The following is a 15,111-nucleotide window of genomic DNA, read 5'->3' as shown; positions in this document are numbered from 1 at the left end:
TCCAACACTTGTTGAGCAGGTGAAAGTCATTGATATTTCTGTCACAGAGCACTTGGATACTTTCAAATAAGCCAAATTCAGAGTTCCTCAAAACCAACAGCAATACTCATTTCCTCCCCAAATGTCAATGATTTAAGGTGCTTTTGCATTTATATTTTCCACTATCTGCAATGGAATATATCTGGAGTTGATTTTTGTAAGTTTCTGATGATGTTTTTCAATAACAGTGGGCTAAAATTGTTCAGAAAAGCACACCAAATGGACAGTGACCATCAATGGCAGAGCACCATGCTGCACTACAAGAGCTAAGTCTGCACAAACAGAAAAATATGAAAAGGCATATCATCCATCTGCCATCAGTTTCAGCATCTTGACCAGAAAGTCATTAATTGACTCCAGCCTTTAGATCCTTTCCAACAATACAGAAACAGGTGGAAAGGACTAAATTAATAGTATACACAGAAACATTCCCCTTCTATTGTCCGTCCCTAAAAATAATTAAGAAAGTTTTAACAAACCCCTAATGAACAAACCCTAAAAAACGCATTAAATATCAGCTCATTTTCTGTCTCATCACATAAGTTTGCCCCTCATAGTACAATCCTTGCCACAAACAGAGCTTTCTGGAAGGGCTGGTTACAAGAAGTGGATAGATACATAGGATTTTTTTTCCACCTATTTTTTAATTTTATTTTTAATGTGTTGTTCAGAATTTTGCTTTATGGTTCCTTGAACCTACATTGTACTTTCATGGTATAGGCAGCTGTTAAAGCCCTATATTGCTTTGGACTAGCAAACCTCACAAATTTGGGTGCAATTCTTTTACAATTCAGCATATGAGTACCTATGTAATTCCCAAAAGGTAGAATTAGCTACACTAACATTTGACAGTGCCAAAGCAAGGATCTGTATGGAAGTTATCTGCCAACAGCAAGGTAGTTCTCTGGCAGCATGAGGCCAAACAGAAAAGGGGATCCCTTTGAAATTTGTGACAATGTGAACTTGCAATAGGTTATAAAAATATATTTAAAAAAATTGTCCTATATTGGGAAAACACACCATAAGCAGTAAACTGAAAATACAGGGAAAACCAAGCACTACCTATTTAAAAGACCCCACTGTGTTTTGAATCGCTTTGTGTTGTGGCTTACTTATGGTGTAAACACACATATACACATTCCCATCCCTCACTTGCATTCCCAATAATAGCAAAAATAAACATGAAAAATAATATTAAAAAACTCTGTATTCAGTAGTATTCACACCAAAGTATATGTATAGATATATCCATTAAAATTATGAACATTTCTAAATATACTTTATGTATCATACATATATTTATATGTATAATTACATATCCACAGAAGTAGTCTTGCTGTGCTAGAGCCAGCAATAAAAGCAAAAACAGGTTTCACAATAGGACACCCATATATGCATACATACTGGCTGTTTGGTTTGTGAATTTATTTACAACTTAACTATATCATAATAAATGCTTACTGTTCTATTGTACAAACGTAATAGTAAAGGTTTAGGTTTGTTTTTTAAATACAAAGACTGCAAATGAATACATGAAAAAAATTACACACCATGTACAGTATTTATAATTTATAAATGCAAAGTTAAGACCTCTTTAAATTATTGCACTTGCATATTTTTTTACAAAGATAAGTTTATATGTATCATATATATATATATGTGTGTAAATATATATATATATATAACAAAATTTTCAGCTCACTAAATGTAGTAAAGTTGAATGTTGTTACCTTGAAGTTCTTTCTTCTTCACATAACAGCCCAACCTGAATTTTGAATATTTATGAAACTACTCTACAAATCAGTTTGATCTACCCTAGAAAGCAGTCCATTATTTTAGGTTTTTTGACAGAGTATACACCCGTATTACAATCGAGCACAGTTTTTGGTCAGAAAGCAAAACAAAAATTATGATGTGCCTTTGCTAGATTGGGATATATAACTTAAAGTTTGAACATGAACTTCCTTGTAGTAGTGTGCAGAAAGCCTTTTCCATGTTTAGAATGAATAAATTAATTGTTACACTTCACAGAACTGGTCCTATATCACAGTGTTTGAGGCAAATGCATTATTTCAAGAGGGTCATAATTGAGTCAAGCATCTAACAATCTCTGTTTTTTAACATGTATAGTGCTTTTTGCTATCCCTACAATTTTAACATTAAATGCTCTAAATGCAGTCACAGCAAACTGATCACATTGGTCTAAGTTTAAACACATGAAAGAAATCTGTGCCACATAAAAAGATGAATTCCACTTATTAAAAAAAAAAATTACTGCTATGGGTATATAGGAGTATATTCTCCTATATACCATTATAGGAGTGTGTTGCACAACCATACAAAATTCATAGATTAATTTTAACAGTGGAGTTTCTGTTAGTGTTGTAATAAAATATGCAATATTTTAGACAAGTATTATGCTATGTCAACTATTTTTCTCACTTAGTGCATACCTTTCAGGCACCATTTCATAATACATTAGAAATGCTCAGTTATAGCTTCAAACAGTGCTTTTACCTTCACTAGGCTTAGAGGGGAAGAGAAATTGCAATTCTGGGAATATAAAGTCTAACACTTCTGGGAAAGGAAAGATCTGTTAGGCTTTTTATACATTCTTATTGATTTTGGGCAAGATCAGTTTTAGTAGGGTAAAAATGCAAAGAGGAATGTCTTTTTGCATTTTAACTTAATGAGTTGGATGTCTCACTCAATTTGTGAGTTCAAGTTCAGAACTTCAAACAATTAAATCCAAATATGTGTTTGAGTCATGAAATTCAAATGCAGCTCCAAAGTTTTAATTTTTGATGTTTTTAACTTTGGAAGTGCAGGTATAAGTCTTTTTCTAGAAAATATTTACACATATGGATCTATACTGTGTAAATGCTAAGACAGACTATATTTGCTTTAAAAACACAGTTCATCATGGCTATTTTTGTTGGTCTCAGTGCTAAGAAAGAGTAACATTTTGTCATGACCTTTCTCCTTTAACACACCAGGAAATCAAACCAAACCACAAGCACTGGAGCCAAAACTTTTAATTCTAATAAACATTATACTATAGCAAACATATATTTTATGTGGTTCGGATAGTTCTGTATTAGAAACAGTATCTGATTCACTTGAGATATTGATAAAACAACTGATTGTCAATTTGAAAAATTTGCCAGGGAAACAGGCTCTCTATCAGTACTTATAAACTTCAAAACAAAATCATGTGATACTGTCAAATATTTTGAATGGTAAGAAACAGAACTAGTGAAGTTATCTTTATTGTCGATGAGTAAAAGGTGAACGAAAATCTTTCTATACACACAGACACAGTGTGATAAGGAACAGTCTTACAATGCTTTTAAGATCAGCATTTTTAAATGGAGAAAAAAAAAGGGGAGAAAAACCACAAATATACTTCAACCAGGAAGGAAAATGTTCCATCCAGTTGTTGGGGTATCTGAATTTCAAAGAGTATTTTTGTAGTCACCACTTTATTTAGATAAAGATATTTAGATTTAGATAATTTCCACGTAAATTAGGATCAGTGGACTGTGTTTCAAGTACTTAGTGGATGAAAGGTTGCATCTGCATGATTTAGCTGAAACAGAATAGCTAAGGAGTAAAACAGAGAACACAGCATGAGATATTATTAATTCTACTTTGGTGTAATTGTTTCCGTCATTTTTTTTTTAAATTTCAAAACAGTTTGCTGTGATTAACGATTAATTTCTGCATTTAGAGTTGGTAAAGAACACAGTAAAAAATTATGGGGCTGTAACCTGCATCATACAAATAAGATAACTTCATATTGAATTCTCAACCTGTGGGATCTCTACGTACAGCAAAGGCTTAGGTGCATTTATACATTATGCAATTATGGATCACATACTGTACACATATACAGATAGTGGCATGTGCTCGACCATAACAGAAGGCAAAACTCAAGAGTCCAGGTTGTTCACACAAAACCATAAGATGTCATGCCTATTAGAGCAATACAGCCCAAAAGACATGAGATGGAAAAAGAGAACCTGTGTTCTGTCTTTAAGTCACTACTAGTATTTTTTGCAGTTACACAATGGCCATGTTATCATGGAACCACTACAAGTGTTCATTACCTGTGAAAAAGCATATAATGCAGTATAGGCTGTATGTGAAAGGTGTGCGAAGACGGTGTTTTCACCTACTGTGTGGATCACTGTGAAGATTTTTTTTCTCATTATCTTTGAGAGAAAGACAAAGGCAAATTAAGTGTTGTTGAAACATACTCTGTACAATTGCACTAAATTTAAGGGTGGCATTCAACATAAGGTCTTAAAGGCTGTGCCTAAGTTTGTAAGGCTAAAGCCTAAGTCAGCACGGAACTGTAAACACATTGTTTTAGAGTACTTTTCTTCAGTCAGCTATTCTTTCACTAAGAAAGGCAGTTCTAATCCTGGAAATTTGCTGAACTAGGGGAAAAAACAAACAGACAAATGGAGAAGTTTCCTAATTTCACTTATCTTGGGACAGGGGGAAAAAAGCAGTAGAAGACATGCAGTGTTACTGTGCAACACAAAAGCTAGTCAATACAAACACATTTTTGATTTATTGTGATGGTACCACAATCCCTCTTATCAGACCTGACTTTTCTGACAAGGCTTTTGTTCCCAGCAGATAGCATACTTCAGGTATGTCTCTAGTAAGTTTTAAATTACAACTCAGCAGGTAGAAATAAAAATTATGACTTTACTTAATTGCGAGCTAGGCAAGGAAATCTTTGCTGTCACATCTAAATTTTAATCTGATACTTCTGTCACTATGGATACAAAAACTCCAACCTGAAACTCTTTCTCATATCAGAGATAATTATCCAGTACTTCTAGTGTTTTAAGGGAGGAGTTGTCTAGGTTTATAAATCATTCTAAATAACAAAGCACCATCACTAGTTCTATCAACATTTCCCTTATGAGTGACAGACAATTTGCATCATGATGCTTAATGAAGTACTTTAAAACTTTAACCTGAATCTTGGTTTTCCTTTAGTTTGCAGCAAGAGAATTCACTGTAACCTAAGCATAAATTGTAATCTCCAAGGATTCTGCTGGAATTCAAACTGATTACAAGTAGATCACACATAAACATTCACAATAGCAATGGGTATATTGTTCTATTTATAGCCAAGAACTCCCAAGTGACACTGGTGTTAAAGCCAGCCACAGTATGGTATAATAAAAGTACCATTGAAACCCTTACTATAAAGATACAATTTAGAAGTACCCCCTAAGATTCCCCCCACCCCCACCCCCCATCAGTTTTAAATTAAGGCCTCAGCAATGTAGCCCATGAGATAAGGCCAGTCTTTTATATTCACAAGTCATAAGTTCTCTTTTGATAGCTAACTCCAAAACATCTGGGTTGTCATTTTCCCTCTGTTGACTTTGTGTCACTGGTGCAGGTCAGGAGATTGGCTGCCAGAGTCATTTAGCTGAGGTAACTCCATGGGTGTTACCTTCCTAGGCAGGTCTACTTCTTAGTTAGAATTTTGTAGCTTTTCTTTTTCCTTTTTTTTTTTTCCAAATAAAAATGAAACAAAACAAAAAAAAATCTCCAAAATAAGAAGGGGTGCTTTTCAGATTGAAGCAATCTGTTGCTGCTGTTCAGTCATCAATCTTCACAGGAAGAGAATCTGAGGTCCCAGGAGCAAGGGACTGGGAGGAAATCCATATAGAGGCTTCCTCACCTCTTGTTACTTTCTCCCATTGGTTGAGATTGTCCCTGGAGATGCAAAAAAGTCAAAGGTAAAGGACTGTTCATAAGTTTACTGGTATTTATTTCTTCCTAACAATACTGTCTGTTGTACTATACATTGATATTTATTATGCTGTATATTAGTTCTTGTATGTCATCAAGCTTTTATCACTTTACATTTTTCAGCCTTCAACTTCAGTTATCCCATTTTATAATTCTGTCTGATTTATATCCATGTTGACTATATACAAGACTTTGGCACACCTTTCCAAGGGCAAGCCCTGATGCTAGAGGCTACCACCTGCTTCCATTGCAAATTTATAGCCCTCATGGCTGCGGAAAAACCCAGCTGTGAGCCTGGACAGACATGTCCGCAGAGACTCTGTGTCGGAAGGCAGAGTCTACGAAAGACAGCTGCTGCCTCTAGGGTGAACACCTACACCATTTTCTGCAGGCACATGGAAACCTGCTCTGCCAATGCTCCAAGCCAACTGGAAATCATGAAGCCAGGGTTAATATGGCACTGAACCTCAGCTAATACAATTGGGCACTAAGGATCAGAAAAAGTGAACCATCACTATTTCTATGTCTCTTTCCTGAAACTGGCAAAGTGATGAAAATTGCAGCCAAAATATTTTTAAATTAAATCAATTTCAGCAAGAATTGAGACATAAAAGCACAAAGAAAACAGTTTTAAATTATTTGATCTGAAAAAAGGAAAAAAATAAATCACTTCATCCTCAAAATAAATACACTACCATATATTTGCCTCTTTGGTAGGCCTATTGAGTACGTGGGCTACAAAACATAGGAAAGACTTATTCTGAACACTGTAACACAGGTGGCTAGTAGTTTTGATCTACATAGAATTACAAGAAAGCATTTAAAAATGTGGAATAAATTACCAGACAAGAAAACCGAGACTGTTAGCTGCTACCCTACCTCAGGAATATAAGTGTGATACTTTTTTTTAATTATTTTAATTTTTTTAAGGTGTTGATAATATGATTCATTTGCTTTTGAGCTTCCAGTGAAGCCCTGCCTCCCAGTGTCTGGAATAAATGCCCAGAGGCTCTCAAAAGAAAAACCTTGATGCTCACATGCTGCCTTGGCTGCTTTTGCTGCTATTATTGGTGTCTGCATTTCAAAGAACTCAAGGATGCAGCAGCTTAAATATTGTGTTCCAAGAATGAGCATTGCTAGTGAAGGGGTTATATCAAAATTAGTTCAGTCAGCAACTGAGGCAATACCAATCAAGAATGAGGTTGTATTCCTCTCCTCACACTGAATAACAATTACCTATCAAAAATAAAGGAAAAAAAATGTAGTGCAAAATCAGCTATTTGAAATACTCTAGACTATTCTAAACCTGGCAATAACATGCTTTTTTTCTAATTGTGGAGCTGAAGTTATATCTGCGTTCTGATTTCCTACTTTGCATTTCCAAGTCTGAACTCAAGCTTCCTCTTTGTTCTCTTCAAAGACAAAGCAGAGGGTAATTTCAAGGCCAAGATAAAACTGCTCTTCAGAAGACTTTATGCCAGGATGTGGATTTTCAGCAAGCTCTTTATTCTTAAGGAGATCTTAAACCTCACCCACACATCTACGCTCCAGTTCTGCATCAGCACCATCTAAGTTAAAGAATACACAATAGCAAGACAGGGAGCTGTGTCTGTACAGAGCTCTGCCCAGTGTGTAGACTGTGTCAGCATAGCTTTCAGAAGTATCAGTATTACAATTTGAATAACAAATAACAAACATAATTTCTGCAACAGAAAAAGTTCATGTCATCTCTGCCAGGAGTCTGATTGCCTGTGCTTCAGACATCACACCTTCTACAGAGAAACCTGCTCTTGAAAAGATGCTCATGCTTTATCTTCAGAATTATGGAGAATCTTTCATCTAGAACACATGCTTACATGGGTGTTTGATATTCACAATTCAACTTTAAGACTTCTCGCCTGAGTACTAAAAGATGGACTATCAAGTAATACAGGCCACTTTTGTAAATAAGCTTCGTTTGGATATCCATGTGTCCAAAAATCAAAAGATCTGTGTCTTCTCAGAACCCTGCTTTGAAAAAAGATGCTGTGCATCTTAAGCACTCAACCTAGCCTCTCTAAGCCTCAGTTTCCATTAAGTGGAATAACAACACTAACTTCATACCATAGGTACTGACTATGCAAATAATTCTACAGTAAATACAAACTCATTTCTAAGACCTCTCATTTGACTGTGCTAGTAAGAGAACTTTCCTGATATCCAGTGCTAAGGTTACTTTATTAATCATACAGACTCTGCAAGAAATTTTCATGTTAAGAGCATACAGATAATGATTTGGGGAGTAAAGGTACACCCAAATGTTCTTTTTTGAATATTTAGACTGCAAGTATTCTTAACCTGCTAAATTAATGAGTTTTGCTTAAACAGAAAGCATGCTATGGAGACAGTTACAGATTTTGATCAAGTCTTTACTGTGAGGGTAGTGAGGCACTGGAATAAGTTGCCCAGAGAATGCCCCATCCTTGGAAGTGTTCAAGACAAGGTCAGATGGGGCTTTGAGTCCTGCTCTATTGAAAGGTGTCCACACCCATGGCGAGGGGATTAAACTAGATGATATTTAAGGTTCCTTCAAGTCAAACCATTCCATGATTCTATGGTTCTCCTGGACAAACTAAACATATTATGTCGGTTTATTTAGTCTCTACTAAGAACTCAAAACATTATTTCAGCTCTTTCATAAAGAAAGAGTTTCTCTTAATTGCTAGTGTCTTTATCTACTCTTCTTAAAGCACACACACTAACCAAAATTCCAGCTGTAGCCCTATTAACAAAACAACCACAGAGGTAGAGCCTCCAATTCTCCTGAATACTCCTTTCATATCCACCTCAGGGTTGCACAGCCATGCCCAGAGGAGGCATCTTAGAGGCAAACAACTATTAAAGATGGCTCCTGGATACTCACTGTTTTTCATTAGTCCTCTGTAACATTGATACAGACACACATATTCTTCTCATAGCTATATGAAACAGCGTTTGGGTGTGAATGAAATGTTTTTGCTAACTACTATATTAAATTTCAAGACATTTGTTTGTTACTTAACACAAATAAAAAGTTCCATGTAAGCTTGAATTTAAGGACCATGACAGAAAAAAAAATATAAGAGGAAAGAAAAGCAGTTCTCTTTTCCCACTGGATGTGACTTAAGATTGTTGGCTTTATGAACCAATTGGGTTTTTTTTGAAAATACTGATTAACCTGAAACTGTAACATTTTCATGAAGTACACACTGGTTTCAACAGAAGTTTTGTCAGGAAAGATTGCTACGTTCCAGGATATAATTATTGGACAGACCTATCTACAACGCAATCCACCATCATTCCAGGGTAGAAAGAGACAATAGGTTAAAGGACTCCTGCCTCTCTGCCAGAAGAACCCAAGCTACATACCAATTGATTCATAGGAGAAAGCTACATTTGACTCTACCTCATCCCAGTGTTACTACTCGTATGCTGCCAATTATTGAATATTTTGTGGATATTTCTTTTTCTGCTTTTTAATAAAAATTATCTGACATGAAATAAAACCACATGCTAAACCCATGTCTTTTTAATGAAACAGAATTCTAGCCAAATTTTTTTGTGAGAACCATGTTGAAGTAAAAAGGACACAGAAGGAAATTGTATTTAACCAGCCTGGACAGCAATGCATAAACACTGAACTGTTCCTCTCTAATTACTTTTGGCACCCAATTCACTTTAATCAGTTGTGTCTGTAGATCTGCTTTGGATAGTCCCAGACATCAGTTATCGCTTCTGGGTTTCTGCAAAGATTAATGTGAGATGTGTATCCCTGTTTATCTGCATGCAAATTCTAAAATTAAAAGTCTTCATTTCCAGACAAACTTGCAAAGCATTCTTGTTTTTTCTTTGACCAAGCTACACACTACGCATATTTACTCACCTGCATGCTCGGAGTAGTGGCCCAGTTGGAGGAAAGATCTGTGCAAGTGTGGTGTAACATGGGATGGCTACAGCATTGTAGAACCCAATCTACAAAAAACAAAATGAAAAAAAAATGTTGCCAAACTACAACACTGGAAGCTAACAGCCAGCTAGCTCAAAGCTGTTTACTATTTACTTAATTACTGCTTATATTAGTTATTCACACTTCTGCATCTCCTCTTAAGATCTGAACACTTTAAAATAAGCAGCAACAGTGAAATCTCTGGTAATAACGAGTTGCTTACATGCCTTTCTTTTATGAGTGGTATTTCTGCTTCAAGTAGAGTTTTCTACAGAACCTTTTATTATTCAATTGATTCATTTTATTTGCTCAGAATCTGTCTAGCTGTTTGATGTCACTAGCAGTGGAAAGTAGGTGGAAATGGCAGAGACATTTCTGCAAACATTGTTCATGTGATGATTTTATTTTTTAAAAAAGGAAGGTTGTGCAGCATTGCCAAAATACAGTCAGATTCTGGATTGTTCTGATGTCCTCCAGGGTATGCATTGCATAGCTCAATTTACTTAACATGCTGGAGGCTTTACACATTTGGAAAGTCTCTGAAAGGTGTGCACTGTGATCAATAATTGGTTTGCACTTTCTTATGTATGCACTTCAGTGATATATTTTTACCATAATCTTATTTAAAGAGCACCAAATGAGCACCTTTTTAATGATATGTGATTCATACAGGCTTAGGGGCCTATAACAGCTACAATGCCACAGCTGAATTGTCATGACATGAAGGGATTTTTAGAAAATGCTACTTATATATTATCAAGGATGATAGATTACCTTCAGACTCATTATAGCATCAGTCACTTATCTCAGACTCTAATGGTAGTTGTTACAGTACTATGATCACTTTCTTAGGGCAAAATTTTTAAATGCCTGTTACTGAAATACTACATATTGTACCATGACCAAAGCATTTTTTTAATAGTCCAAACATTGGCCCTTACTCAGAAATCAGAGGGCAACTCACCTCCATGAATACAAAGATTCCTCCCATACTGCTGTGTAACCAAGTCGTCTCTGTACTTACTACTGTATAAAAATAAGATACGTTTTCTGATCTGCGAACCCCACAGTCTGAGCTGAAGTATTTATGATGTAATCAACAGAAAGAAGGTGAGAAAGCAAGGCTATACACAGATAGGATGTCTGCTCATTCACACTATTTCACATAATGTGTCATTTTCTTCCTACTTGTTTTTGTTTTTACTTTTTTCTTGTTTTCTTTGTTTTGAGGGGGACTTTGTTTTCTCATTTCTATTTTCTTCACAGGTTCCAAAAGGAGGGGCAGAACATAAGGTGAAAAGATCCTTGCTAATCTGGGAACAAATCCTCAGTGCAAGCTTCACAATAGGAAGACACCAAACTCAGAGACCTTAAATCAGTTGTGCTGCAAAGGATGTAAAGCACAAATGATCCAGGCACCCAAGCAAGAGGAATAGCTAAATAAAGGTTATTTTTATCAAACATGAGTATTTGAGACAGAAGTAGTTATTTTCAGAGATTACATGTTTATACAAATCCTCATTTCCTAAACATCACTGTCATTTACATAACATGTTGATGCTTTAGTTAAAATAGTAAAAATACTCATTAATTACTTTTGCTAGAGCCAGTGAAATGGAGTATAATAGTTTACTAAATTCTTCAGTCTCTTCATAAATATTGGAAGGGCTGCTTTCACAGATTCATACATATCCTAAATCTCACATTTTTCTATAACGTTGTGAGGTACAGAAACTACAACTATACTAGTGAAGTTGGCTTTTAATGTCCTGTTTAGTTCAATATTTTACTGTTATACTACTATGAAGCATGAAACAGAGCACAAAGTAAAAGAGAATCTGATGAAGACAGTACCTGAACAATACTTATTAGAATTTAAAGAGACAAAAAGCTTGTGTCTTAGATCTTTCACTTCATTAACAATTTTCTCACAAATGCCAAGATAACTGTACATACTGTAATACCATGTACTTTTCAAGATGTTCAAAGATAACTAAAATAGTGTGTGGAAAAATAAACCAAATGCAGAAAAATGTTTTTTCTCATTTTATGTTCGTATTAAACACACAAATTTAGTACGTTAACTGTCAATTCCTTACTATAATAAGGTATAATAGTTTTTAAGCTAAAATATGATACAGCATATGGAGTAAAGTGCCAAAATACAAAAATTTCAGTAGTTTTGTTTAGCAATCTACCATGATTTTGTGATACGTTGTAATATATAATTTTAAATATTAATTTCAGAGTTCATAAAATGCTTTGTGAGCGCTAACAACTGACACAACATCAGAGGCCACTGAAATAAAAAAACCTTTTATACATATATAGATATATGTATGAACAATGAACAATTTACAGTTATTTTTCTCTACTCAGATAATCAAAGGACAAGCTACCTTTTTTGTTTATCCAAAAAATTATTTCCAAGACTTTTTTCCCCCTTAAAATGTGTTTACAAAATTCCAGTTTTCCCTAGAGAAAGCATAAAACCCAGTCCTTTGTGCACACTTGTGCACATGAAAATCAGAACCCAAAGATTTGGAAAACTAGACAATTGAGGCTCTTAGAAATACACCCTTTATTGCTTATCCCCAAGAAACTCTTCACATTATTTATTTTATGAATGTCAAAAAGCAGTGGTTGTAGTTATCCAAATAACTAATGAAGAAGTATTTGTCTAAAATTGCAAATATTTTGAAATCTAAACCTGAATATTTTAACCAAGAACAGGGGATAAAGTTCATTTTATACTCAGGATAAAACAGCAAAACCTTTTAGCTAAGGGCTGAAGCAACCATTTACTAAGATAAAAAGTGTTACTGACACTCCTCAAAATTGTAGGTGATTCTAGTTTGAGCTACAGTTACAAGTACAAAGAAGAGGGAAACTGACAACAGCAAAGAGCACGTTGTCATTCAAGTAAAAATTTGAAAACAAGTTTTTCACTGCTACTTAAAAAGTTAACAGTTTTGCATGCAGAACATAGAATTCAGCAGTCTGCATACCCTAATTTCAAATGCAATTTTCACTAATATATGAAATGGTTTTTCCATATATATAGTGTTTATTAACACTATACCATAACTATGGTATGTATGTATGTGTGTGTATATATATATATATATATACACACACACACTATAACATGTACCACTTTACTGAGAGAGTTCATACCTGACCCTGAGGGACTTCATCTTTCTTGTCTCTGTCCATCATAGGAATAGGTTGGATACCCGTTTTCTTCATTTCATCACCCTGGAGAAAAGCAAATCAAGACTAGTGAGACCTAAATTATTTTCCATCTTCTATTCTTTGTCAATCTAAAAATCCAGAATTTAAAATAATGTGTGGTACAGTTCTGAGGCAATTTCAGAAAAATGCCTAAGGAGAATAAGGAGGGACTTATTTTATACATTCACCTAAACGACTATGTAAATCACAGATGCTGAAAATTAAGTCTTTAAGTCAATATACACATATTTTCCTTGTTTCCAAGTATGTCTCCACAACAAAAAAGCAACTGGAAGAATAAAACCAAAGAAATTCTATTGTGTTCCATTCATACTTACTCTCACCTTTCAAAACATTACCTGTTTAAAGCACCATAATACAACAACCAATAGAATACAACCCACCAATGCAAGGAAAAGCTGAGTAAAACCAGACGAATTCATAATATGCCCTCTTTGTCAACAATTTAGTCTTTTTCACAATGCTACTTTGAAGAAGTTGCCTGTCAAACAACTGTCTTTTCTTTAAGTACATTATTTCTCTACATTCGTGGGAAGAATACTGGGAAAGATGCATTGTATCCTAAGACCACATATATGCAATGTACAAGAGAAAACTCTCTCCCTATACTTTACCCATTACCAGCAGAGCAGCTAGAACACATTTCTGGGCCCTATATTGGGCCTTGAAAACAATTACTCCTTAAAAATCCATAAGTAGCTGGCTACTTTACGTAACAAATTGAAGTTTTCCAAGTCTTATCCCTGAACTGCATTGTCAAAACACTACAGATGTTTAATCTTGAGGGGAAGAGGCAACTACAGCAATGGCTGGTTTTGTCTACTGCCCACATCTGAGATTCCAAAGTGATCTTCAAATTACTAATCTTATGTATTGGCAAGGTTTTGGTAGTAGGGGAGGCTAGAGAAGTGACTTTGGTGACTTCTCCTGTGAGAAGATGCCAGAAGCTTCCCCCATGTCCAGCAGAACCAACACCAGCACAATGAGGGCTGCTATGGAGAAAGTTAACTCCAACCCAATACAGCCAGACCCAATACACTTTAGTTAGGGAGAATGCTTATGCAGGATAGCCGCTTATACAATATTTCCTTATCTGTGTCCTTTAATGTGAGATTCAGCTTACAGAGATTTAGCTATTTGAAAGCTTGGGACATCATTCCCTAAATCTGTGTTCTGTCTTTCTGCTACAGCTATTGAAGTTATCTCCAGAACACATTTTATTACATCTTATAAGATTCTCAAAGCCACATTTTAAGTGCCAATGTGCCTTTCCAAGGGAAGATTTTGCTACCTTTACTCAAAGAGAAGTTTGCATTATAATAAATTGACTCTGGTCTGAGCAGAGCATCTTTCTGTTTGAGTGCCTTGCAAATACCTTGAGTCTAGAGAAAATGGGGACTTCTGGAAGTCAATTCCCTCTTGCATATTTGGCCTCAACATCACTTATTAACTATGATCCTGTTCAATTAACCAACAAGAGTTGTAATCAGGAAGCTATTTTTTAATTGATGTCTATATTATTCTCTTTATTATTTCTTTCACCAGGTAGTTAAGAGAGTCTCAAATCATGGAATGTAGTTTCTGTTAGACATTTTGCTGTTGAAAGAAACAAAGGGAAAGGCCTCATTTCTCAGCTGAGGGGGAAAAAAAGACACCTGTAACAATTCCAAGCACAGAAAAGTTGTTATTTAGGAACTGTAAGCAAATATTGCTTTCATATGCCCCCAGTAAATAAAATTTAATTTTTTTCCGTTTGGTTGAAGTACTGCAATTGACTGATCCAAGACTGTCTATGGCTATAATAGTCTCAATGATAAGAACCTTAACACTAAACCATTTAGCATCGTATGATTTTAAGCAATTTGATTAACATAATATTAAGTGCCTGAGAAACACTTGAATTCAGAACTTTGAGACAGCTTTCCAGCCTCTGACTGATTATAGCAAAACTGAACAAATCTCAGATTCATCTTCACCCTTTCATACACACTAGAAACACAAGTTTTTTGTGTTCAGTATGAGAACATATATATGATATACTGTTATAAAAAATACTGCTTTTATCCTCA

The 15,111-nt window shown here is 35.1% G+C and overlaps 1 protein-coding gene across 4 annotated transcripts in view; it reads right to left on the bottom strand.

Moving 5' to 3' along the window:
- Positions 1 to 3,722: 3,722 nt before the first annotated feature.
- PDE10A (phosphodiesterase 10A) overlaps positions 3,723 to 15,111 on the bottom strand; it is a 362,187-nt gene continuing 350,798 nt past the window's right edge. For 3 of the 4 annotated variants that reach the window (XM_027686793.1, XM_027686777.1, XM_027686786.1), the window contains 3 exons: positions 12,965 to 13,045; positions 9,725 to 9,813; positions 5,135 to 5,787 (listed from right to left, as the gene is read on the bottom strand). In XM_027686793.1, coding sequence (XP_027542594.1) covers positions 5,670 to 5,787; positions 9,725 to 9,813; positions 12,965 to 13,045 — 288 coding nt within the window. In that variant the 3' untranslated portion in view covers positions 5,135 to 5,669. Of the gene's footprint in view, positions 5,788 to 9,724; positions 9,814 to 12,964; positions 13,046 to 15,111 lie in introns of all 4 variants that reach the window. The other variant, XM_027686767.1, reaches the window with a different exon arrangement.

The sequence above is a fragment of the Neopelma chrysocephalum genome, unplaced genomic scaffold (assembly GCF_003984885.1).
Source record: "Neopelma chrysocephalum unplaced genomic scaffold, ASM398488v2 Primary Assembly neopelma1_23, whole genome shotgun sequence".
Classification (NCBI taxonomy): Eukaryota; Metazoa; Chordata; class Aves; order Passeriformes; family Pipridae; genus Neopelma; species Neopelma chrysocephalum.
The sequence above is the reverse complement of the archived record's forward strand: the minus strand, read 5'-3'. Positions and strand labels throughout refer to the sequence as shown.